General features: G+C 38.0%; 1 protein-coding gene across 4 annotated transcripts in view; it reads left to right on the top strand.

The window, feature by feature from the left end:
• The window catches only part of GRM5 (glutamate receptor, metabotropic 5), a 280875-nt gene that overhangs the window by 125775 nt on the left and 127937 nt on the right, over window positions 1-27163 (top strand). For all 4 annotated transcript variants that reach the window (XM_014958370.1, XM_014958369.1, XM_014958372.1 and 1 more), the window contains one exon: window positions 3759-4008. In XM_014958370.1, coding sequence (XP_014813856.1) covers window positions 3759-4008 — 250 coding nt within the window. The remainder of the gene's footprint in view (window positions 1-3758; window positions 4009-27163) is intronic.

Raw genomic sequence — 27163 nt, 5'->3', positions numbered from 1 at the left:
GTCTCCTGGCTGAAGAGTGGAAAATGATCTGTCAGTGGGAACTTGCTCTTGCTGTGACAGTTTTACTAGTAATACTGTGGAAATGCCACAGTTCAAGAACCAAATTTCCATGAGAAGGTCAGTTCTACACAGAAAGCTTGGAGATGCTCTTCCATTATGAACCTCACATCTCATCCTCAAGGAAATGATGTAATTTACTCAGTTTCCCACTCCCATTTCCTCATGGGAATGATAGAATTGTCTAGCTTGGAAGGGACCTTTCAGATCACTGGGCCCAACCATCAACATAACACTGACAAAAAACATCACTAAACCATGTCCCTCAGAACCATGTCTACCTGTCTTTTAAATGCCTCTAGGGATGATGATTCTACCACATCCCTGAGCATCCTGTACCAGTGCTTGATAATTTGTAAAAAATTTTCCTGCTATTTAGTCTAAACTTCCCCTGGCACTCCTTGAGGCTGTTTCCTTGTGTCCTATTGCCTGACAGCTGGGAAAACAGACTGACCCCCACCTCTCTACAACCTCCTTTCAGGTAGTTGTAGAGAGCAATAAGGTCTCCCCTCAGCCTCCTGTTCTGTAGGCTAAGCACCCTCAGTTCCCTCAGCCACTTCTCATAAGACTTGTTCTCCAGACCCCTCACCAAGTTTATTGCCTTCCTCTGGACCCACTTCAGCACCTCAATGTCTTTCTTGTAGTGAGGGGCCAAAAGCGGACAGAGTACTCAAGGTGGGGCCTCACCAGTGCTGAGTACAGGGGGACAATCACTTCCCTAGTCCTGCTGGCCACACTATTCCTGATACAATGGCCAGGGTGCCGTTGGCCTTCTTGGTCACCTGGGCACTCTGTGGCTCATATTCAGCTGGCAGTCAACACCCCCAGGTCCTTTTCTGCCAGGCAGCTCTCCAGCCACTCTTTCCCAAGCCTGTAGTGCTGCATGGTGATGTTGTGACCCAAGTGCATGACCCAGCACTTGTTGAGCCTCAACCTTCATGAATGTATAGGTTTTCCACAGAAATAAAGAGCACAGAGGAAATTCATCATAGTAAGTGGTGCAAAGTAGTTTAGCAGAAAAGAATTTGTTTTTCCATCAAGGAGTCTTCATTATCCCCACAGTATAGCTCAAATTAAATATACCTACCTCAACAAACTTCTTGCACAACAGGGGAATCCACTATGAATAATTAATTAAGTAGAGTTTAATCAGTAATGATCATGACAAGAGCTCCACTGATGTATTTGTATGAGCGTCTTGAAACAAAGCTGCCTTCTGTTTTCATCAAATCTCTCTTGAGCTCATGCCATACAGCTATAGTTTTCCCAGTTGGAGAACTCAGTCATTCTTAGATTTGGATTGCCAGGATGCTTTTCTTTCAAATGTTAAGAACGTAACGCTTTGCTAAGTGGCCTTGGTAGTCTAATGTTTCTTCTCATTTTGGATGACGTATCGCTTTCTGTATGGCTTCACAAAATCTCCCTGTCTTGATACATGATGAGACCATAACATTTGTGCCAGAGCAGCCTTTCTTTTACTGGAAACGAGTTAATGCACATCATGTTTTTTGCAAGACCTACTATTTTTCAGTACTGTAATTAAACCCATTCTCAGCTTTATAGCAAGCCTCAGGGTACCAGTTTGCACACTTGTAGCACTTTCAAACAAAGAGTGCAGTATCTGGAACATTGAAGAGAATCAGTTCTGTAAGTCAATTAGAGCTGGCCAGGAATTTTCCATTGACAGTTTTTTGACAGAACATGAAGTCTTCAGACTTTCAATCTCTTTGAGATATACTATGGAACAGTTTTTCCTCAAACTTTCATCTTCTCTGGCAAAGTTTGATATGGTCTTTTTTTCCTTCTTATTTTCTGTTAGGAAAAGTGAAACAGAATATTTCATGTTGATCTAGATTGACCTAAATGAGAATAATTTTAAACTAAGTAGTGTATTTCCTGTCAAGCAGCCTAATTTTATTTTAGATGGCCTCAGGGCCCAGTGGGAATTACATGTGACTGACCCCCATTTTTCCTTCTTACTGACTTTGGAGGCTATAATACATCTTTCATGAAGCACCACGTTCTTGACCTCTAGCTGAACTGTTTCAGCGTCTCACAGGAATCACTTGATGCTCATGTATCACTGGAAACACAGTTGGCTCTAAGAGCATGACACATGAGGAAGCACTGGGCACCTGATTTACAGCTCCCAAGAAGCACTGCAAAAATTTAAAAATCCTATGACATTTTGTCCAAACATAATTTGCATAGAAATGGATTTTCCATCAGGCCTAATCACAGCAGGGAGGAGAATGAAAGTCTTATTAGCTAAGGAGTTCTATATTCAGGTTGCCATTCTGGTTGGGTGCCATTTGGAAATTTCAAGGTCTCAGTAATTCTTTCCTGATGTGAAATGAAGGTAATGGTGTTTCCCCTCTTCTGCTCTTTGTCTCTTTTGGCTGTTGAGGTGCTAAGATCTTCAGACTGGGGACAGTGTTTGTCACGTTCATCTAGAGTGCTGAGCTTATACAGCACCAGCACCTCTAGCACCAGAGCAACAGGGTTGATTCCCTGGGTGGCCAAGCTGAAAGTTTGGTGGCTCCAATGCCCAAGGTCAGAAAACCAGGTGATAGCCCAAATTCAGTTGTCTGATTTTCACTGATTCACATGCATTTTCACTGTCAGTGCTCTTATATACTCATAACCATGTTGGTAAAAGAAAACATTTTCCTTACAACCTAACAGAAATAGGTGAAGGATCAGCAGTTCCTTGTAGCAGCATTACTTTAACACTTTCAGTTTTATTAATTTACGGACTGTATTTCTGTGGAATATTACTGAGGGGTTAAGGCAATATTTTGGAGAAGGCCTTCTTATTTAAATGAGACATGAAACGTATTTAGACAGCCAGATGGAGGAGGACAGGGAAGCAGAGAGGCAATCCTGGTTGGGATGATTGTCAGTAGCATCAGTACTCCCACAGTTTAAGCGGTGTGACTTTTATGTAAGCCTGGCAGAGATTTTCTATGGTGAGACAGAATAAAGAACAGTAAATGTATCTATCTGTTAATATTTATTACCAGTTTATCAGCTTGGGGAAGAACAGAGTGAAAGAAAATATGAAGTTTTTCCTGCTGGGTTGGTAGATAAAAAAAGCCAACATAGAAGTGCACTTACTTCTTTGGTGATCTTGTGATCCCTGTAATGCTAATATTGCATTTTGCCAGTCATTCTCCAGAAGTTCTTTCTTCAAGAGAAGAAATCTTATCTTTCAGTGTAATTAAAAAATCGTTACTTTTCAGACTGCATTAGAAACAAAGTCATGTTGTTACAAGTCATTGTTTTGATTTGTTGATATTTAGAATATTGCACCCAAAAATTTATTCTGAAGATATATTTTTCAATTTTCGGAAATAAATTCTGGATCACTTGACCACATTCAGTCAACTTAAGAGAATCAGAAGGGATTGCAGTTTATGCATACATTATTGTACACATAAATCAGATTCTCACAGGTATTGAGGTACCTAACAGTCTTTGGTTTCAGTAGAGATACAGGCTCCTAAACAGAAGTGAGGTTTCTATGAAAATTTGTTGGTTTTGAAAAATAGATTAATTAAACTGTTAGTTATTTTGTTAAGATTGAAACACTGATCTCTGCACAAGTCTGTTACATATTCTTTAAAATATTTGCTGTTTCCAAAGCAAGAAAAGCTTCTGCAAATTTTAATATATGCATATGTGTTTCTGTTTGTATTTAGGAAACTATGGTGAAAGTGGAATGGAAGCTTTCAAAGATATGGCAGCCAAGGAAGGGATCTGCATTGCACATTCCTACAAGATCTATAGCAATGCTGGTGAGCAGAGCTTTGACAAGCTGCTGCGAAAGCTTCGGAGCCACCTGCCCAAGGCAAGAGTGGTTGCCTGCTTCTGTGAAGGCATGACTGTGAGAGGGCTCTTAATGGCTATGAGGCGCCTGGGACTTGCTGGAGAGTTTTTGCTGCTGGGCAGGTGAGTAATGCCATGCAATTATAGCCAGCCTCTTTTCTGAGTACAGAAAAAAAATAATAAGACAGTCCAGTCAAGCATACGTAAAGCACATACTCATGGTCTCTCCTACACATACACATATTTAAAAGATAGAAAGTAACGTCAACCATGTCGTAGTGGCACACACTCTACAAAGATATGCATCATTCTCATGACATGCCGGGCAAACACAGGTCTACTTGGCCAATCTGAATAGCATTGTGTAGTGGAAGGCTGGCACAAACATTTGATTTGTATCATCCATTTTGTTCACTGCAGTTAAAATGCGTCATGTAGAGCCTGAAGCAATGCCTCATTCGAGTAACACTGTGTTAAGAATTGCTGATGTGGCCGCTGGGTGGATGTGAAATAGATCTTCACAAAACAAAGTTTGTTAACCATCATGTTTTCTTCCTGAGCCAATGTGCTGACCTTTGCCTACTGTCCTAAAGGGAATATATAGGCATTCCTTTATCTTACATGGAGCTTGGTTATATCAGTGATTCCTTCCCTAACCATCAAAGGGAGAAAGGAAAACTCAGATGTGTTCACCAAGCAGGAAAAGACCCTGAGCCAGTAAGCAGAGAAGTAAAAGCTACTGATGGAAACCTAATGGAATCTTTGCATCTGCCACATATTCAGCAAGTGGGCCCTAAATGAGATGAGAAAAATGGTATATTGACCACAAAATGGAGCATACCATGAGTCAGCTAATGTGATCTGCTGCCTTTCCAGTGCATTATTAGAAGGCTGGTCTGATGCTGTCCCAAGAATGAACCCTACAGGACCACAAATAAAATTATGTCAGTGAAGACAACTGTCCTGGTGAGACCCTCAGGGAAACATGTAAGGACTGCAGCTCTGCTCAGCTGTCTCGGAAGCTGGGATGCCGAGAATGTCCCACTAGTAGGACACCAGTCTCATTCCCAAGTCTGCCCTGTTGTAAACAACTACCCTTCCCCCTTGGGGAAAGGGGAAAGCAAACAGGCAACACCAGGGACTCCTGCCTCTGCCCTTACTTTTTGCTATGACCTACATTTTTGGAAATTTCAGATGTGATTTTCTTAATTATTTCTCTGTCTTATAGTAATTGTGTCCACTCTCCCTTTCCAATACATTTTATCTGTAGGCTCTTCCATGGATTATCTTGATCCTTGTCTGGACTAATACCCAAAGGGTTCACAACCCTCAGGGTAAGATTCACCTAAACTTATTTAGATGTCTACAATTTAGATACTTCCTTGTGGGCTAGTCATCATAGTTCCCTCTATGGTTAATGGAGAAAAATGGGACATTCTTAGGTCCCATTTTTGTGACGTGGACATTTCAAGTAGCTCAGAGAAATCACGTTCTAGAAAAGGGCTTGTACAAAGACTATCTTGATGACTAGTTTATGTGGGAAAGCCTTCTTTCTAGTTTAGAATAAAGCAGAGAAAATGCCACCTCCATTATCTCTAGCCGAATCTGGTGCCACATGACCTTTTCTGTCTTCTTTTATCCTACACATGAGAATTTACCAATTCTCTGCAGCAGCACCAAATATTAGAAGCATATAATAATCATTTTCAAAAGACATATTGGCCCTTATCTCCTCCAGACTCCAAAGCATACTTAATTTTACATGGGATTTGTTTATGTACTGCAGTGCCAAATTTAGCCCTCCAAGACACTTCTATGAATAAGGACTTCAGGAACTGGTGATGGAGCAATACAGCTTAGCTCTTAAAAAAAAAAATAAGGTCTAGAGAAAACTGGTTTTGATTTTTTTTTCAGCGAAAAATACCTGTTTCTAGCTGCAGTGGGAACTGTCATGGATGATTATGAGAAAGTTGTTATTTTGTATATGACTTTAATTCAGTAAATTGAAAGTGATAGCTTCTCTCAGAAGTTTAAACTATAAATTGTTTGAAGTTAAAACAAAGATCCTTAATTTTACCGGCCCAATTTATGTGTGTCCATGCCTGTGGCAGTACTACACAATCTATTTGTGAAAAATGCAGCATGAACTGGAAGTGTCTACAAAGAAATAAAAAGATACGTTTAGAGATTTTTTTTTTTCTATTTTTTCTAATTATTAACAGAAATTCCAAGGTAATATCTGAGAAGTGGTTACTCAGACATAGTTTAACTTGTCCCCAGCCAGTAGCTGCTGGGGACAGATGTAAACTAATTGCACTTACCTTCACCCAACCAGAGCATTCTTTTGACTGCATCAGACAGCTGAAGACAGCTTAAGTGATGTATTGTCTCTACAGATGGCTCTGCACCTGGGAGATCCCAAGGATCTAGGAACCTCCTATCTCCTTTCAATAGATTTGGTTCAGATTTCATGCTAAAATCAGCTATAAACCAGAAATAAACCAACCAGTTTTGCCTACTGAGGACTTTTGTTTTGTTTCAAATCACCCTTAGTCAGGAAAGTGGACTGGTTTATATCCCTGCAGCATGGCAAGACTCATGTGCAGAGTGTGAGATGTCATGGAGCTGTTATTTATGTTCCACAAAAAAGTTCATTCTAACATAAATGTTCTCCTTCTGCTGTGGTATAACCTCTAGGTTTCTCAGCAGAAGTGAAGAAAAAAAAAAGGCAAAAGAAAAAGCCAGAAACTTGCAGGAAGGCTTCTTGAAGTTAGATGGGATGCAAGACAATAATACCATGGCCTGAGTTTCTGTGGGGATTTAAAGCTCCCTTTTCACGAACCTTGATGTACTTTGTGCTCTCTTGGTTTCATCTGTTTGGCTCTGTTGGCTATGAATATTTAACTATTGGTCCAGAGCTAGGCTGATAGGTTGGTTCTGTGAAAAACAGCCTAAGGCACTGACCTGGAATGGAAATAACACCAGGGCATACCCAGATCTTACAAACAGATTATATTTGGGACTTTTTTTTGTGCATCATTTATAAGGGGAAAAAAGCATTTAGCAAGATTTTGAAAAGAACAGGTGGTTCAGAGCACTCAAAGGGGAAAAAACTACACCTGAAACAACAGAACACTCATGCAACTAATTTCTTATTTGAATATATGCAGGAAAATGGCCTAGGATAAGATTTGTACTTTCATTCATGCTCTGATCCTGGAGTTGTTCTGGGCTGCCCATTCAACTGACAAGGTTATAGGACACAAGTGTAGGGAGAGTGCCCCTCAGTGAAATGCAATGGGCTTACAAGGGAAGCTTGATCTACTAATGGATACTTATTTGTTACCCCATAAATGTATTTTGCTTCCCCCTTGTTCTGTGAAGCACAGGGTTATTGTATTTTATTTCCAAATACACAGAAAGAATGAAAGTCCCAAAGCCACACTTTAATAAAGTCTCCCAAAGCTTTATGTAAAACCACAAGAAATCAACATGTCCACTTCCTCTTAGTTGTTTTTGTTCCATTTCTGATTTGGGTTTACTCATATTTCCAATCTGAAGCCTTGCAAAAATACTAAGATTTTTGGAGGGTATGTATTTCTCATAGCACCTGTTTTATGCTCAGATAAACAGAAAATTGAGTGGCCAAGGAGAGTATGTATCAAATAAATCACCCCGTAGAGCCCCAAGGGGAGGAGAAAAGATATTCTTCAATAAACACTCAACTCTTGATGTATTATGCAGTTCCTGAAATTGCATTGCCTGCCTGTGATAGAGATGAAAGATGGCAAGTCATTAGTGATTGTAGCATTTGAGAGCTTTTTTGATTCATGGAAACATTTTAAATGCTCAGCAAATATTTATGTCATGCACCTTGAGGAACTGGACTTAACCTCAAATAAAAAGGGCAAGTGTGTGGACTTCCAAGTGTGAAAAAAATATTATTTTAACTGAACAGTTATTCAACTTAATCAAGATTAAGGACAATGGGCTTCTTCTGTTTGTCCTTATTGCTTCTATCATCCATGGGTCATATGCCAGGAGATTTACCTTACATGTAAAATTCGACAGAGAATAAATAATACAGTTGTATGTCAGAATAACTTTGAAACATATTTCAGAAAGAAATATGAAGTGTTAGTTTTGTAGATAAAACTGATCTGCTTGTAGGTGATTTTCAGTTGTTCCTCATTTTATGCCATAGTCATCCAATAGCTGAAATTTTGTTTCATATTATTTGTACACCTTCATCCTCCTCCTCTTGACTGCTAGTTTCTGATGATTGCACAAAACCGCTGTGAAAACTCTCTCCAGTGATAATTTTATCTGAAACCTTTCATCTACAAGGATTCCAAATGTATCTCAGAATGACTAAATGTTACAGTGACAATTTGCATGATTCTTCATAATAGAATAGAAACTATTAGCCATGACTGAAATTATGCATACTGACTACAACTGTCCCAAATAAAATGGGGTCAGAGAACAGTACTGCAGTACTAGATACCTTTTTTTTTTTTTTTTTTTTTTTCTATTTTTTTTATTTTTTTTAATGTTTAGGGAATTTGTTTAAAATTCCTGGTCACAGTTTAAAATGCAGTTCTATATTCTTTTTTTTTTTTTTTTTTTTTCCTCACTGATGTTATTTTATCCTGTAGTAACTAACACTTTTTGATAGTTTTCAGACATGGTGCTGGTGACAGCACTGTCAGTGGTAGTTACTAAGAAGTAGTTTGGACACAGATGCTCTGTTTTGAGGTAGAAGAGTGTTAAGATATATGGACACATGACTTGCATGCCTTTTGCCTCCAGATGAGAAAACTGTCCCTGGCTTTATAGGATAAAAGTAGCTATTGTACAAACCTACAGGGCAAGAGACTGAATTTTTGCAAAGGATTTATGATTCCAAATGCAATGAAATTGGACTTTTCTTACATTAAGGAGAGGAGAAAGGAAAGGAGAGACATATAGAGATAAAATGGCTTGGTCAACATCTCCAGCTTCCAAATGGCCATCCAGAGGCAGTATTGATATATGAGGAATTACTGGAACTTTCATATGCTTCATGTTTCAGTTTGTGTATAGTGTGTCAGACTTAATTGGGTATTAACTACCTTGTCTGAGCAAAGAGAATATAAGATTGTCTGGACCTCCTTTTGTATAAAATGAAAAAATTATTTAGGCTCTAGTACTGATTCCAATTTTCAGCTGTGCAGTTAGAGAAACATGGTCAAAATTTATCACTCTGATTTAATCTTCACATTGCCCTTAGATACTTATTTACTCAAAAGTTTACAGAAATGTTATAAAATTGTGTATTGGTTACAATAGCTGCAAGAAAGGGATGGGAAATCGAGATTTACAGGACATCCCACAGAGTTTCCATGCTTCCTTGAAGTGCAGTCAGGACTTGGTGACTAAACCCTTAAACACCCTTGCAAAGAATGAGAATCACATCCTGCATTTTCAGAATTCACCCTGTTCTGCAATAAGCAAAAGGCTGTACCTCAGGATAAGGGGAACCCTCTCGAGCATTGGCAGAACATGTTCAGCTGCAGGTGGATAAGGGGTTCTAGCAGTGTGGTGATCACAAGCAATTCTCTGTTCAGCCCTGCTTCAGGGAGACCGTATAGCTGTCTTCCAGTACCTGAAGGGGGCGTGAAGGAAAGATGGGGAGGGACTCTTTATCAGGGAGTGTAGCAATAGGAAAAGAGTTAATGGTTTTAAACTGAAAGAGTGGAGATTTAGATTAGATATTAGGAAGAAATTCCTTACTGTGAGGGTGGTGAAGCACTGGAACAAGTTGCCCAGAAAAGTTGTGGATGCCCCATCCCTGGAGGTGTTCAAGGCCAGGCTGGATGGGGTTTTGAGCAACCTGGTCTGGTGGGAGATGTCCCTGCCCATAGCAGGGAGGGTTGGAACTCAATGATCTTTAAGGTCCCTTTTGGTTCTAACCATTCTATGATTCTGTGAAGTGAGGCTCTGGCAGAGGGCAGAAGGCCCAGTGAAGCAGTGCTCATTCCTCTCAGAACAGTGCACGTGTTCTCTAACTTTCACAAATCACCTCTCCTAATAAAAGATACCTGTTTAGCTCCTGAGGAGATGGATTGGAGAAGATTGTTATTGATTCTGAAGCTCACAGGTGTTGTGGCAAAAAGAGCTACGTAGAAGGTGAGTAGTAGAGGTGAGGATAAGGAGGGAGATTAAAATGCGGAAAACCATTAGTTCCAGGAAGTCCCCAAAGCAATTTGGCTGATAGGAAACTCAGCAACATATGAAGAAAATCTAGATAGCACCCCAAAAAAGGCAAGTATTGCTGAAGGAAAATTAAAGCAAGATAGATGATCTGAGGGAAATGAGTTCTTTTCAATAATTTAAAAAGAGATCTTTCGTGAGACTTGTAAAAGTACCTGTTGGACAAAGAAAGATCTCACTGCAGAGGGTGTAAAAATTTCCCTCCTGAAAGTATGCTGTGTGGTGTGGGTTAACATGCCTTCTTCTGTGTTTGTACAAGTCCAACTGGTGGAGAAGTTCTTGTGAAATAAATGACGATATAAAATTTTGCAGACCTGAAATACGCTGTAAATTAAATTTTGGTTATTTCTACTACTTCAGGGAGAAATTAATCAGCTAAAATTCTTCTGTCTAGAATAGTTCTAACTGGGTAACCTTTGACAGAAATGTGGAATCTAAATGTAATATAAGCATGCAGATCTCTTCCCCAGGGACAAAATTAGCAGGTGAAAAAATGCTTTCAGAGTACAGTCATGCAACCCCAGCCTGTATGGGGAGTCTGCTCCCTTTTGTTTCAATCCGTGGTAGACAGGAGCCTGCTACAGCCTCACCTGAATGCTATTTCCTCTGAGGCAATTGTCTGCTGCCCACTCATTTATTTATCTCTCAGTTCCCTTGTTCAGACATCAATGTGTAGCCCAAGGAAACAGCAATCATATTATACCTAGTAATTAAATGCACTGCAATTAGCAGCATTAAGTCAGAATCTTCATTGCCACCCAAAATACATAGAACTTAACAGTAAAAGAAAGGTTTGCTTTTCTAGAGCTGTAAAAGAGATTAGGCAAGTGAAAAGCTGTCTTCCCTCCTATATCCAAACAATGTCCTTAGAGGTAAAGCAGACTAGAGAGTAGAGAATTACTTAGTTTTGAAAAGTAGCCTTGTGGTCTCTATTTGCCTGGAAGCCTTGTAGCTCAGAGACCCTCAAGGTGAGCAATAGGAGAATTAGGAGCAACAGTGAGCAATAGGAGCTCTCAGTTGTCTCCTGCTGCAGATGGAAGCAATAGAGTGGCTGGCCAAGGCTGTTTGTGTAATAACTGAAAGGAGCATCGTTTTAATCTATGGTATGAACAACAAAAGATTCAAGTGAGGCAAACATCTACACTGAAAACAAGTCAGTCAAATTGATTTTATTAATCTTTTCTCTCTTTAATTTTTTTTTTTTTGGGGGGTGGCAGGGGAAGGGGGAGAAGGAGGAATCTATTCAACCTGTTTTTAATAAATATTTCATCTTGCAGTCCAATTTCACAGTCACTAATACGGATGAAGGTAGTGGGGGATGACAGTAATTGTTAAGCATGTTTAGAAGAATATCTTCAGTTTGCCATCGCAGGAATGCTGTATCTTCCCTGGGAGGTGTGTGGGTGTGATAGGGTGTCAAGCAAACATCAAAGTATTTCCTGGTGTGCATACTGGCAAGTTAGCGTAGCTTTTATGTATGCCAATAAGACATGCATATGTCTCTAAGAGGAAACTCAGGTCCCACACATCTGAAAACAATAACATTAGAAAATAAATATGGCTGTATCAGGTCATATCAAAGCTCCACCAAATTAATGTGCTGTTTCTGGAAGTGGTCAACAGGAAATGACTGGCAAAAAGTGACACCAAGCCAGGACGAAGCAAAGTTCTGCTGGAACATTCTTAAATCTTTGTAAGAAGTCTTGTAAGACGCTTGTGTGAAGTGCACTGCTATGAGCAAAAAGGAAGAAGTACAGACAAGGTAGATAATGAATACAGAACTTAGTCGTAGGAGATATGAAATTTAATACTCGTACCGACACTACATTTATTAGTGATTTTAGACGTAGCATTACATTCATATGTCTTCACTTTTTCTCTGTAGCTGTCTTTCATGACTACTTTAGACAGTGAGAAACTCAGGCTAGATACTGTATTTTACTAAGTACCAGTGTTGCCCTTTGGACTGTGAGGCTCCAAGCTCTTTTGATTATTCAAGTACTACCACAATGCAACACTATTTCAGTGAGCTCAATAGGCAGACTTGCTCAATAGGAAACAAGTAATTAGTTGTTGTTGGTAATGAATATATCCTTCTCATGACATGACAAATCATGAGTGTGTCCAATTAAATTATTTACTTCCTGAAAGATTAGTTCTTTCTTATCTAAGACTGGCGTTAACAACCAAGGGAAGGTTGTCAGTCAGTACACTTGAGTAGAGTTGTGTTTTACCACTGTAGAAAATGGCAGTGGCTAGGAACTCAGGATGTCATTTAAGTCTTTCACTTCTGCACCACAGGTCCATCTCTACATAAGACATGCTTGATCCATCTTTGGATGTATCTGCTTACAATATTTCAAAGATAAAATTTCCACAACCTTCTCAGGCTACTGTTTCCTGAGGAGTTACTACTTAACTATTGCTTATACTCTTCCTAATGCCTAACATACCATTTAAAACTGCTATTTTAAGCCCATTATTTCTTGTCCTATCCATGTGAACAAAGGAAGCAGTTAAATCCCTGTCTTTTTAAGACTACTATTTATATATTTGAAGACTTATGCTTACCCTCAATCTGCTTTGACAACTTTCAGTATGAAAGGAAAACATGTTTTAAGCGTTGGAACAACACGAGATTTCTGTTCTCCCAGTGGAAATGAGACATGGGGAAAAGCACAGAAAAAGAAGTGGCAAAGAATCCTGAAGCATTATCACAGAATCACAGAATGATATGGGATTGGAAGGGACCTCTAGAGACGATCTAGACCAACCCCCTTGCCAAAGCAGGTCCACCTAGCTGGTTGCACAGGAACACGGGTTTTGAATGTCTCCAGAGAAGGAGACTCCACCACCTCTCTGGACAGCCTCTTCCAATGCTCTGCCACCCTCAAAGTAAAGTTCCTCCTCATGTTTAGGTGGACTTTCTTATGTTCAACTTTGTGCCCATTTCCTCTTGTCTTGTCACTGGGCACCACTGAAAACAGACTGGTCCCATCCTCCTGACACCCATCCTGTAAGTATTTATATGCATTGATAAGATCCTGCCTCAGTCTTCTCTACTCCAGACTGAAAAAATACAAGTCCCTCAGCCATGTTCTAGTCACCTAACCAGCTTTCTAGCCCTAATTATATAAGATTTATTTTTATTACAAAAGGACAAATCCATGAGATGTCCTACATAGCTGAAAAATATACAGTGAGGCACTCTTAAAAACAACTCTATACTGCCAACAGACCCATACTTGCAGTTCTGCAGGAAATCAAACCTGTGGCATTGCTAAGAAATTGTGACGACTTCTGGGTGTATCTCTGTTGTCTCACAAGTATTATACACTTCTGATGTTACTTTTCACTTTAAAGCTCTACTCTATCCAACAGCTTATTAAAATTCAGAATGAAAGTCTATGGGTGGATCACTTAAGATTTTTCTCTTCAAATATATCTTCGGAGAGTGATAGGCAGTGCCCACAGAGAGTTTTCTGAGGTGAGCCTATTTTGAGGATGAAAGAGACTCTTCCAAGTCTAAGAAAAGAAACTAAAAATACTCTTGGAACAATGAAAACATTTTCCATTTAAGCTTGAGAAAAGATGAGATGCTTTCTTCTCAAAAATAAGAATTCAAGATGTGAAAAGAAATTAAGATCTTGAATGTTGGCATTGTTATTCCATCATTCTGTGTAGGCTACATGATAAAAGGTAACTATTTAAAACTTTAAAACTAAGGCTGAAAACGTGATCCAGTATATATTCCTAGAAAGATTTAAAGGTAGTCTGAACAGTTTGAAAGCTAGTATTGTCCTTGAGATTTTTTGATCCGTAGAACAGCGATAGACTTTTGATTAATGAAGTTCAGAGTCTAAAATGATCTCCATTAAATGCTTGGCATATGTTTGTCCAAAAAAACCCTAAACCTGTTTCTGCCCCTTTAAAATTAACATTGCGACAAATACAGGTTTGCTAGAAGGTACTGATTAGTGGTGAAGGTCTGTTTCCTTCCAATTATCTTTCTCTGTAGTAGGTGGGTATATTATTTTCTGTTATTTCCTTTTTTGTCTTTTGTTTTTCCTTTGGTTTATCTGCATCCTCCCAGGGTCTATGCCTAGAAACAGTGACTCTCTGCACACACACAAACCACACATGCGTCTTGCTACAGACAAGGTATTTACAAGAGGGGAAGATCCAGGGGTTTGTAGCTCCCTGTTGCTAGCTCCTGATAACGAGCATCTGTTCCAGATCATGTGGTCCAGAAACAGTCTCTTCTCTTGGAAAATCTCTCATCATTTCTGCTCACATCTTACTTTCTGTGTCTCCCAGAAGTCCTTTGTGTAGATAAACATGAGAGAAGTGTGTGGCAGATAAAAGGAAGAAAGTACTGGATCACAAGGATTCATTCATTTATCCCAGCTTCGCAGATATTGTTACACGTGCTCCATGTTTTGATTGGAGAAGGAAAGTGGGAAACAGAAAGGCAGAGATGTTTGCTCTAACTCCACATTTGAAATGATTTAAGAGTACTTAAAACACCCCGAAGATCTGAACATAAAAACATTATCCATGTGGCAAAGATTTATACCCCCGTCTCACTAACACTGCTGAGTGATTATGGAAGAATCTTACTTGGAGTAATGAAAACTTCTGATTTGCAAGCTTGTGGTGTAATTCATTTTCTATCACTCTATTAAAATGACAAAGTAGCACACACAGCAGTGCATTTCCCCCTCACTATGTCTGAATTGATAGTTTCTAGTGAAGCCTTTGTGTCTCCAGAGGTTAAGGCTGAAGGCAACTGATAACGTGGATGAAATACCAAAACTCTCTAAACCTCATTCTGGTGGAATTCAGTTCACTACTGCCTTGAAAAGACATTTTAAATCTTGGCAAGAAGATACTGCTTTCAGGAAGAGCAGATTAAAAAGCTATGTACTATTTCAAGGAATAAGGCCCATGCTGAATTCTGTCAATCTTTTCCAATTAATTAGAAACACTGTAGTAACAGAATGGACTAAATGAACAGTATTTTAATTCGGAAGGCAAAGTTAATAAAATAAAATCTATATTTACTAAGAGGCCATATCCTTCAACCTTTATTCATGTTGATTAGTAACAATGAAGGAAATGGAGACTGACTGAGATAAGTCATCTCTATCCTGGGAAAACGTATAGTTATAAAACATTGTGATTTAATACATTTTAACCACTATGCTGTTAAACAGTCTTTGTCTCTAAGTGCTGATTTGCACAAATCAATGTTAAGCTTGGATACTGACTCTTTTTAACCATGATTGCCTGAGCTAATTTTTAATATTGTTCTTCTAATGCATGCCAAAAGGAAAAGTATTCCTTGTATCCTACCAGTTAAAATAAAGTAAGTCAAACATGTTTCTGTTTGAACCATTTTCCAAACTCTACATGTGTTCAAAAGTTTCAGTGTGGCAAAATCAGTACACTTTTCATAGCTAAATGTGCATCACCTGGAGGTTGTCCGAGTAACAAAAAGTGCAAGTTAACCACCCAAAACCTGATTTTACCTGAGATTTTCTGACATGATGAAAATTATACTGTAACGTATTGTCAGCTCAACAATATCTTGAGGAGGATGACTGTCACAAAATGCAGGACTAAATTTTAGCTGTACACTTAATAGAGATTTTTGAGCGGTTAAGCAGAAGTAACGTACTAAAATGTGTTATGTAGTTACTTGCTCTGACCACAGCTATTTATACAAGCATCTTGAAACTCCTGGATAGAAGTGAATGTCCAGAAACGAAAACACTAACTGCAGGTCGTTTATCTGGTTTTGTCAATAGCTATTTCAGACACCTTTATCTAGGAGAGCAACGAGTACACAGTTGTTTTATCCATTTGGAAAAAAAAAAAAAAAACAAAGATAGTATTGCTTCCAAAGCCATCTATTGGCTGAAACTTTTAAAAAGGTTTATATATATTTTTTTCTGTTTACTATAAAATATATAACTGATATTATGTAGCAATAATAAGAAAATAGCTAAATTTATTATGCAGCAATTGCTCTGTTAGCAATCTAATTACTTCTCACTGCTCCATAAGTCCTTGTCATAGGGGATCTCCCAGTACAAGGGCTTGGGTAAAGGTAATTAGTGTTTTCTAATCATCTCCCCCCGTTATTTTACACTACATTGAACTTAATATGCCAATTTCAGCTACCGGCAATCAGGAGCTCCATGGCAGTCTGCTGTTCATTCTGGTTGTGCTCTTATAGCCAGAAGATTAAATGATTCATACTCCACATAGCATTAACTTCTCTCTCCCAACTGAAAAACAAAAGAAGTACCCTGGGAATAACAGCAATAACAAATGGCAGCAGGTACCACAAAGCCTGCGTTTTGCTCTACTACGGTAATTCAGTTGGGAGGTGCAGAAAGACATATCCACAGGAATGTACTCAAGGTGTTGCCAACCGAACAGCCTAAACCACACATCTTTTTTCTGAGGTCTCCTCTGAAGTGCCCAGGAACCCACCCAGGGTCAGGATATAGATACCAGGCAGGGAAACTGTTGGGTTTTTTTCTGAGACTTTCTTATAGCAGGCTGTACTTGGCTGTTGCATTTCTCAAAGCTAAACATAACCTCAGGACATATCCCTCAGAAAGATTTTTGATTCTCTGAGATGGACATTCAGTTCTGTGCAGGAGTTTCTAGATGTGTGTATAAATATCTATGGTCATACCTATTAGAGAAAAGGATCTATTTGCCTTCAGAATGAAGCAGTAAAGAGTTTATATCATAATTTCATTCTTAATTCAAATAGATTTTTATTTGGACGTTTCATACCACTGATGGAGATGAGCAAGACTGATCTCATCTAAGGCCAGAGCTAAATTACTGTGAGCTCACTTAATTAGTGGAGAGGTACAGGCATATACATAGGGTGATTCAGATCTTAGGTAAGGTAAATTGTCCTCTGCTGTCCCTAGTAAAGGGGATTTGAGGTGAATACATTCAAAAGTCCATTATGTGCTGAGAGTCACGTATCCTTCTCTGTGATGTCATACTGCCTTCTTGGGAAAATAAAGGTATTGGTTTCTTCAGGTGGGTGGGCAGATGTGAAGTGCTTCCTTGGGTCCCGGTTTCATGGACACCCATTCTTTAAAAGCGTGGGAAATCCTTGGAGAGAGTCTACTCAAGGGTAGGAACTTATTCGTGCTCAAGAAAGAGAATTCTTCACCTTGAATGCTTTTTTCCAGAAACAATATAATAAATTCACATTCCTGCATACTCCTGCACCTTCTCTCTGTGCTTTGAGGTAGGTTCTGGCATCTTCTGGTGACTTCTGCCTTGAAAAGGAGCTGTCAGTTAAATGTGCCAAGGGACAGCTGACCCTACTAAACAGAGACCTAATGTTTCCCCACCAACTCTCAGGAATTAAGCACCTGAAAATCTGTCCTTCTTGGGGACTTCCCAGGCAGGCCTGTCCTGGAGGGTACAAACTTCAAAAGTTTGAATCAGTTGCTATTTGTGCATTTCAGAAGAGAAATTTCAAGGAAGAGATTTGATTTCTGGACTTGATTTCAGCCCCACCGATTCTTTCCGGATCAGTCATCCTAGAATTTCTAGTTGTTCAGGTGGCTGGGAGTTCTCAGAGACAGACCAAGGTGAATCTGTAGGCATAAACTACAAAATAGTTTCTAAGATTGTTCTGTGTTCCCTGTATGTAGCAGCTTGAATGGTCAGCCTCTCCCACAGGGCTCTTAAGGCAGAATCCACAGTCTCATGCAGAGTTATTGTTTCTAAAACTTGATATGCTTTTAGCAAGTGAGTATTTAACATAAGAAGGAGACAAACTATTTTTAATATTGTCTGTAAAGGTATTTTTTGAGCTGCTGTCTTTTAAAAATGAATTTTATGAAAACAGACTAAAGTTGTACATGGCTGTTTCATTTGTATAATGTCAATGGTTGAGAACCAGGAAACTTCATTTGTAATGTTCAAAACAAACCATTTTTTAAAAAGAATTTTAATAATTAATATTCATTAATGAAATTGCTACATAATTTTTATTGAAACTTTATTATCAACAATCTTTCATTAAAATATTAATTTTAGGAAAAAAATGCAAGGTTTTATTTTGATAGTAAAACTTTTATAGAAGTCCTCAACTGTAATAATCCATGTACTTTCAAAGTACTGAAAAAAAATTTCCAGGAGTTAGAAAACTTTCTAGAGTTCTACAAATTAGATTATTTTCAGTACCACAGTTACAAAACTTGGCAGCTAGAAAATTTTGCCTTCATAGTCTTTTTTTTTTTGGTGGGCATTACGCTCCTTTTTTCTGATTCAGTTAATTTCATTATGGTTGTGTCACACTGGGGATGTAGTTCTCATAACTATTCAAATGATGGCATTTAAATAGGCTCTCAAATCAATACAGAGCAACTGTAAGCAATACCAATGAACATTTATTTTCTTTGGCTGCTTTGGGTAGTGGGTTTTTGTTATTGTTCATTTTTTTCATCCCAGAGAAGAAATCATTTCAGATGAAATGCTAAGCTTATTCTGTGCCAAACCTTGGGGAACAGTAATAAGTAATGTTTATGAATTAAGCTTCTGTCCATGAGTATTTCAGGGAGAGATATGATTTCTGCAAAGCACTTTTTGCCTTGGAAGCTTACTAGAGCTGGGATGTGCTTCCTATCAAGATCTGCATCCTCATCCTCCTTTAAATCTCTGTTTGGATATTCTTCTCTGTGCTCCTTCTAAAAGCACAGCAATAGCCTACTCAGAACATCAACTACCATATTACCTCATAATATTAATTATTTGCATTCCCTATCTTCATGTATACTTATGTTGGGGGTTTTTTTGTCTTGTGTCTGATTTTATGTTTGAGGTTTTTATGTGGCCTGTGCCTGCAGAGGTCTTAACAACACAGACTCCTAGAATGTGTCTATGAATCTTAAGTTCTAAAGTAATATTAATGATAGATTCTACTCACTGCTCCTAATTAAGTAGTTTCCCATCTATTGGTTTCAGGCATTAAAATATTTTAGTCCATTTACTCCCTATCTGAGCCTTTTACAGGTGAAACCTTTCTCACATGCTTAAAAAGACATAGAGAGTTTGAGCATTCAGAAGAAAACAGGTAAATCAGTCATTTCAATCAGAGAGTGTTCTCAGCCATTCCTCACATAAACAGTTCCAAAACTCAGAGATGCTGTGCAAAACACAGTGCACAATTTGTCTTTTATTTCAGAATTAACAGCTTAATTGGTTATCTTGTTATTAGATCTTAGAAAAAAATGTTCCAATGGTCTTTGGTATTTAATTAAGGTATAGTAAATGGTTTTATAAATTGAATTTTGTATCCTAGTGGATATGGTTATTGAAAAAATCAATTGAATGGAAACAAGTATCTTAATAAAGGCTTTTCTTCTGCATTTGAAACAAGTTCTGTGCTTGGGTTAATGTTGATTAAGGGAACTTCTCTGAAGCCTTAAATTACTTTGAACTAAATGCTTTGCAAACAAATGTAAACCTGATTTTCCTGTATTTGCCTTTCTTTTCACTTAAAAATAGTTTTCTAAAATGAAAAATTCTTGTTTATGAGATTATCACAGATTTTACATCATCCATTCATCTTGCCTTTCTTATATGAATCATAGAACAGAATCACAGAACTGTTTTGGTTGGAAGAGACCTTTAAGATAATTAAGTCCAACCATTAACCTAACACTGCCAAGCTACCACTAAACCATGTCCTTCAGCACCACATCTACATGTCTTTTAAATACCTCCAGGGATGGTTACTCAACCACTTCCCTGTTCCAATGCTCGACAACCCTTTGTGAGACATTTTTCCTACTATCTGATCGAAACATGCCCTGGTGAAACTTGAGGCCACTTCCTCTTGTCCTATTGCCAGTCCTTGGTAGAAGAGACCAACCCCCACCTCGCTGCAGCCTCCTTTAGGTAGTTGTATAGAGCTATAAGGTCTTCCTTCAGCCTCCTTTTCTCCAAACTGAACAACCTCAGTTCCCCCTCTCCTCATAAGGCTTGTTCTCCAGACCCTCCATCACCAGCTTTGTTGTTCTTCTCTGGAATCTCCAGCACCTCAATGTCTTTCCTGTAGTGAGGGGCCCAAAACTGGACACAGTGTTCAAGGTGAGGCCTCACCAGTGCTGAGTACAGGGGGGCAATTACTTCTCTAGTCCTGCTGGCCACATTATTTCTGATACAGGCCAAGATGTTGTTAACCCTCTTGGCCACCTGGGCCCACTGCTGGCTTTTAATAAGCCAACTCTCAACCAGGTCCTTTTCTGCTGGGCAGCTTTCCAGCCACTATTCCCCACGCCTGTAGCATTGCATGCGGTTGTTTTGACCTGACTGCAGGACCCGGCACTTGGCCTTGCTGAATCCAGCTCAGAAACGCTAACCCAGAGATTATTAAATACCCACTGTACAAGGACATGCACAAAGAAACCATTCCCTATCTTTACAGTGTGAAAATTTAACCTGAAACACTGTTTTCAAAAATTTCATGCATCTAGTGAGAAAGCTGGAGATTTCCACAATCTCTTCTTTCATACTTAAAAAAACTACTCAACTCTTTTTGTGAAATTCAGTGACTTTTGTGATCTGGAGCAACAGTAATCTGGAGTAGGAAAAGACAGATGAATGCAACTGAGTGATTAAATTCTTGTCTGCAGATATTGATTACATACCTTTTTTCACAGCATCAACATGCTGTAAGGATTGTACAGTGATCCACATTGTTTTCAACCTGTGCTTTGTAAACCCATGAGATTCATGCACTACTTCAAGAAGTCCACAGAAGGTTATTACAATCAACAAAATCACATGTACCTAAAAAGCAGTCAAATTGTGTTAAGTATTTCAGTAGCAAAAACAATTTGCACAGACTTCTTTAACTGTTCTATGTGATTTGCATGACACAAGCTTGGAGGGTCACTTTCAGTAATGAATAGGACCTCCTAGAATGAAAAAAAAGCATAGGTAAAACGCTCTATGCTGAAATTAAAAGGCTATTGTAAGAATCTGTCTGGTTTTCACCTGTGTCTGATCTGTTCTCAATAAGAGGAGAGAAGGTTGAAAGATATTAGAACAGTTGCAGAGTTCCATGCTTATGTTTTCAGGAAGAAACTTGTACTTGAAATATCTTTCCAATATTGGCACTGTATTTTCTTTTCACAAAATATCAGTAACCATTTGAAATCAAATCAGAAAAAATTAAACCTGTCATGTCACATCAAAAGTTTAGACATTCTGGAACCCATTGTGGGAATATGCAACTTGTTTTCTAGTTGGAAAGGGGGGATGTTTTCAAGTTCTGATGAGACAAGAAATTCCAAATTCAGAAAGACCCCGGACTCTGGATCCTAAGGGACAAGTTTTATTGGAATAACCAAATCTTTTTCCTCTAGCCATTGTAAGAGTGATCTTTTTCCATTTTTTAATCCCAGTAACAGTGCTATTTTTGGATACTTGAGGCATATATGTGTTGTATACTTTTTCTCACTTTTGACATTTTCCTTTGATTTTGAGTTTATGTGCATCATCTCTCTGATGACTTCACTGTCCTGTAAGAACAATAAGTAAAGTAATTGAGAATTATCATGGAAATCTATGTCAGATGATAAATAAGCACTTTACGAATGAATATCTCATGATGACACTAATTTAAAAACAAGCTCTTTAAAATTGTGCATTTTGTTATGGCAGCTGAATTGCTGGCATGCTAAGGAGCTCACAACACAGAGAAGCTTCAAGTAGGCTGAAAAGCCCAATGAAGGAGAGTCACTGGGTTAAAAATACCAAAAAGTGCTTTATGCAAGTGTGATGCATCTTTGTAAGGGAAAAAGAGTGTTTGTTCTGAACTGAAACTCTTGGCTGGCTGTCTATTTTGCAGGGACATTTAGATGTTAATAGGAAGGGGAAAGTTGCTGGATTTTATGTACACCAGATTTTTTTCTGACATGGTCTCCCATTCCTTGAATCTGCAAACATTCTTCAGATGTCCCAGGTGTTATCTTTTAATGTTGGAGACCATGTGTGATGTGTTGGGTCCTGGGACAGCTGAGAGACTCTAGTCCTGGGTTTCAGGTGGCGCAGAGCCATCTCATCCTCTGTGTTGGACACACGGGTTCATTGACTTTGAAATTACTACAGTATAGGTATGCTCTTAGCCACGATTTCCATCCAGTCTTAGTCATGGGCTTCTTTTGGGGAAAAAAGAAGATGATGACCCCCTGAGTAGACTTTCAAGATCAACATGAGCCAAAAAGCATGAAAGATACAGTAGGTAGCATTAATGATGTTTATTTAACATTTGGATTGGAAACCTGCTATAAATCATCCCCTCTGTTGTCTATAAGTGGAAACCAGCCAATTAGCTTAATCAGCTAATGTTAGACTCTGAGATAGGATGTTTTGAATAACCTTCAGAGTTTCAAATACTTTTAATAAGGGAAAAATGTATTTTCATGCATTAACTCAAATGCATTGTTGGGCATTATTTCCTTAATAGCTGAAAATTATATTACCTAATTACCGATTGCACTGTTTTAAATGACATCATAGGCTGTATGCACCATATGGGTAAATTCACCAGTTCTGATTAACATGAAGATGGTCTCTAAGGAAGAGTGTACTCACACAAGTCCAGTTCCATCCTAATGGTCTGAACCTGGATTGTATTTAAATACCTTCAAATGCAGAAAGGGGATCCCAAATCCACCTGCATAACTCTTACCAAAGTCACTTGTTCCTGCTCGTGTGGCAAGTCTGTGATAGGGCTTAAAAACAAGCCTAGATTTTGCATATCCTAAAAAGAACCCCGTCCTTTTAACTTCATACTAAATGTTTCTTCAGTGTCCAAATTCTTTATGTAAAGCAGCTGTCATTTATGCCTATGGATTAGTCAGAAGACATTTGGGTGTTTAAAATCAATAATAAATAAAATAGCACCTTAGATTTGTTATGTAAGTGACATTTGCTCTAACTGTAAAAGAACCCAAAGGCATTTTCTTTTCCTTTCCCCTTGAAAATGTCCAATCAAACTGGTTTGGCCGCCTTTGATTTGAAAGAAATGTCAGGTTTGGGGTTTTGTCCTTCATCCTATGATTAATTATGACAATGGATTTACAACCACTTGCAGTATATTGCTCATAGTAGCTAGTAAAAAAAACATTATTCCTATTGCTTATATAGATGATGTGTGAACTTTAAAGTGTGAATTCAGCTAATGAGAATAAAGCTAATAAGACATGTATAAATTTATTTAAATAGCACATCAATTTTCTTTTTGTTCTCAAAAGCCTTGGAGAAAAATCAAAGAGAAACATAATGGGGAGATCAGATGTTACATGCCAGTGTATAGTCAAATTAAGTTGCTGCTACTTATTCTCTGAATAATGATAGATTATGGCTTCCTAAATTTAAGAATAAATGTAATATGAAGAAAAATGGAAATAATAGATAAGAACTAGAAAAAAATGTTATCAAAAATGGAGGAAGACATAGTATAATAATATAATGGAAGACAGAGGGGAAAACTGATACACTTAAAGGAATGTAAACAATCATAAACTAAATGGAAAGGAAAAATGAAACAGAGAAGGTACAGAAGAGAGATGATGGTATGGAACAAAGACAAGTACCGTGGTAATGAACCAGATCATCAGCTGTGCCTCTACTTGAAAAAAAGTTTCCTTAGCAGGAACTGAAAACTTCCTTATCTCCCCTGGGCCATTCCCACCATCCCAGTTCCACCAAGCAAATACATTGAGGATTAACAAATAAGGGAGGCTTGGGTATGATAACCCCAAACACCCAAATTAAACTGGTGGCTAAAAAGTCCCATCTGCTAGCCAAGAATGAATCTGAAAATCTAATTTCTTTTGCACTCTCAGTGTGTCACCATTTATCTTACCAGTACAAGGTTTTTAAAATTCACCATCAGAGGCTACCTGAAAATAATATAATACCAGCTCGATTTTTATCAGTCATGTTTCTCCTATAGCTTGAAGAAAAAAAATAATTATGAATGCGCCCATAAATCTTAATTGTTGATGAGCAGCAATCCCTATGCCAAGACAAACATTTTAACTCAAAGACAAAAGGAGATGCATTTTGGAATTCAGTTTCCATTGTGCATGCATGAGAGTGTTAATTAGGTACTGCTGAAACTAATAATTCCCAGAGACCTCTCATCACATGAATTTTGTAGAATTGTGAGTTTAAAACCATCCTCAGGATTTGAAAAAGGTCCAGGCAAAGCTATTACTTATAAATGCAGTGTTTGTATTCATGGCAAACCAATAACACATCCTGTTTGATGCCATTGGAATGTTTTGCAGCTCAACTTGTGATTATCTAAGTACCAATATAATATAGAAAAGTGGCAACACCAGTTGGCTTTTTAGCTGCTGTCATTTTATATGAGATTTCAATAGGAAGCAGAGGCAGCTAGAAATGACTTATCAAGATCTCCTCCATTGTTTTTCATTATCACCTAGGTGGCACACAAACAAAAATAGTCTGCTGTATTTTGTGGAAGATTCACATAAAGAAATTGGGTAGTAAAAGCATGTCTGTGACCTTGAAGTTGAATGATTTCAAGTTTTTTCAAAAGCTTCAGAGGTCACCATACATTGGCTATGCAGATTTTTTTTGTGGCCATTTAGCATGTGTTCAGGTTTAAAATCTGGCATTACCAAACTTTCTCTCTGTAAGTGGTAACAAACTGCAGTCTAGGACAAGACTTTTTAAAAGTTACCAATAGCAGCTGGTTGGCTCAATTCTTTGACTAAAGCTATACTATAAGTTGAGGTAAACAGACTTACAAGTTAGGAGGAAAGAATTTAGTCAACATGTTGAAGCGATATTATATGTATGTTATGCAGATTAGAACTAGTTTACTTAGGTAAACATATCTCTAATCCTCAGAATAGGTCTGTTAAGGGCACTGAGAATGCCTTGGGACTGGACTCATTTTACTTAATTTTAACTAGCTAAAAGTTGGATATCTGACCTAAGGTGATAATTTGGTTTTGTTCTATGGTACATGGAAAGGGATAGGCATTTCTGGAGGACAATTCATCCTTCCCTAAAACAAACATCTTCTGCCCTTCGATCAGTTATAGAAGAAATCCAAGAGGTCAGTTTTAGATGTTGCATCTCACCCTGTCTGGCCCTTAGCTGCCACTTCAAAAGGGTATGGATGTCCTTTAAGTCCTGTTTTGTATCTGCTAGCCTTTTGCAGATGTCTTATGTGTTCTAAGGTGAAGTAGAGACCTGTATATAAGCAACTGGATCAAATTCCATTTGAAGAGATTTGGCTAGATAAATCAATTACAGGTGATTTAAAGTTTAAAAGTTAACTCAGACCCACTGTTTTGAAAATCTCTCTCTCTCCTCTCCCTCTAAGGGACCTATAGATTTGCAATAATCAGCAAGGCAGTAGTAAACTTAGCAAGATTTGATACAAGCACAATGTCAGCTTAATAATCAAAGAGAGAAATTCAGAGATTTATTTTTCCCAAATGCTTTGTAAAACCTATAATAAAATAAAAACTATGTTGTCCCAAGTACACAAGAATGCTCAAAGCAGTGTAAAGTAGAAAAAGAATGCAGGAGGAGGTTCATATAGCAGAGTTATCCTCTATCATAGTAATAGGTTTTTTTTAAATAACTTTTGTAATTTTCCATGGTGGATCTGTTTACTGAGTGCTTGGGGACTGAATCTCAGGCTAGATATTTGATTAGTATGAACAGCAGAGGTATTAATTTTCCTAGAGTCTTAGAAAGAGTGCAGGCAAGCACTTAAATCAAAATATATTGAATAAATATGTTTCCACATGGCTGCATACTTTTCAGTGGCTTTAATCCAAAAAAGAGTTTTGTTTTACATGAAACAGACAATAAACATTTTATATATGTTTCTTTGTTTGTTCGTAAAATGCCTAAGGAAATAGTCATCAGGAATAGTGGCCACCATGTGCAGCCAACTCTAGAATATATTTTCCAAAAATTCTTGATAGATATGACTATTTGCGTATAACACTTGCTCTGTTTTGGTTTTTTTTTCTTCAGATGGTAGTTCAAGAAGGTATTAGAAAGTATTTCATGCATGTGAAAATTATTTTTTGCAAAAGCTTGTATGTCTATGTAGGCTTGGAAGTGGTATTTTGAATATATTCAGTTAGCTATTTCTAAACATTTACATGAGTTAAACCAAATTTTTTACACCCATCTCAATTTTTGAAATTTAAACACAGACCTTGAAAAATGTTATGTATATGCCTAATTTTAATTGTAGATAGGATCTGAGGGATCATCAAGCTGTATTTTAGGTTTACTAAACAATGATTTCAGAAGTTTTTAGCTTGCTGGTGGGGCACCTATCCAGGTGTCCATTTTCTGTCACTAAGGATGATGGGAGGTAAATCTCAGCATGTGATTCTGCCTGCCTAACCTGTTCCTGTGCATAGGCAGTGCAGACACGAAGTGTGGTTGCCCCAGGGTAACAGAGCCTTTTGTTTTGTTGAAACACTGTTGTAGTCTTTTTGTGAACAGTGCCAAATGTCTTTGTGAGATCTAATTATACATTTCAAAAATATGTGCATTAAAACAACAATGTAACATTAATTAATAAACAAACAAACCAACAAACCGCAACCAGGTGGCAAGTCTGATAGCTTTCCAAGACATGCCAGTCAGAAACCGTCTGTTCAGTGTCTAATACCAGGCTAACTATGTCCAGCATGTTTCTATTTTTTTTTTTTTATTAGACTTCTTTATTTCAGATATTTTACCATAAGCTAAGATAATATTTTACCATATGCTAAGTTACTTGTTCTGGAGTAGTAGCAGTGGAGCAGTAGGGAGCCCCTGTGTTTGGTTATGGCCCAGAATGGATTTCCATGTGCAATGTCTGTGGCTTCAGGTAGTCCAGTAACTTTCAGATGTATCACATAAAATATTTCTGTTAAATGTCTTTCTTTCCTTTTTTTTTTTTTTTTTTTTT

The sequence above is a fragment of the Calidris pugnax genome, unplaced genomic scaffold, assembly GCF_001431845.1.
Source record: "Calidris pugnax isolate Ruff unplaced genomic scaffold, ASM143184v1 scaffold252, whole genome shotgun sequence".
Classification (NCBI taxonomy): Eukaryota; Metazoa; Chordata; class Aves; order Charadriiformes; family Scolopacidae; genus Calidris; species Calidris pugnax.
The sequence above is the reverse complement of the archived record's forward strand: the minus strand, read 5'-3'. Positions and strand labels throughout refer to the sequence as shown.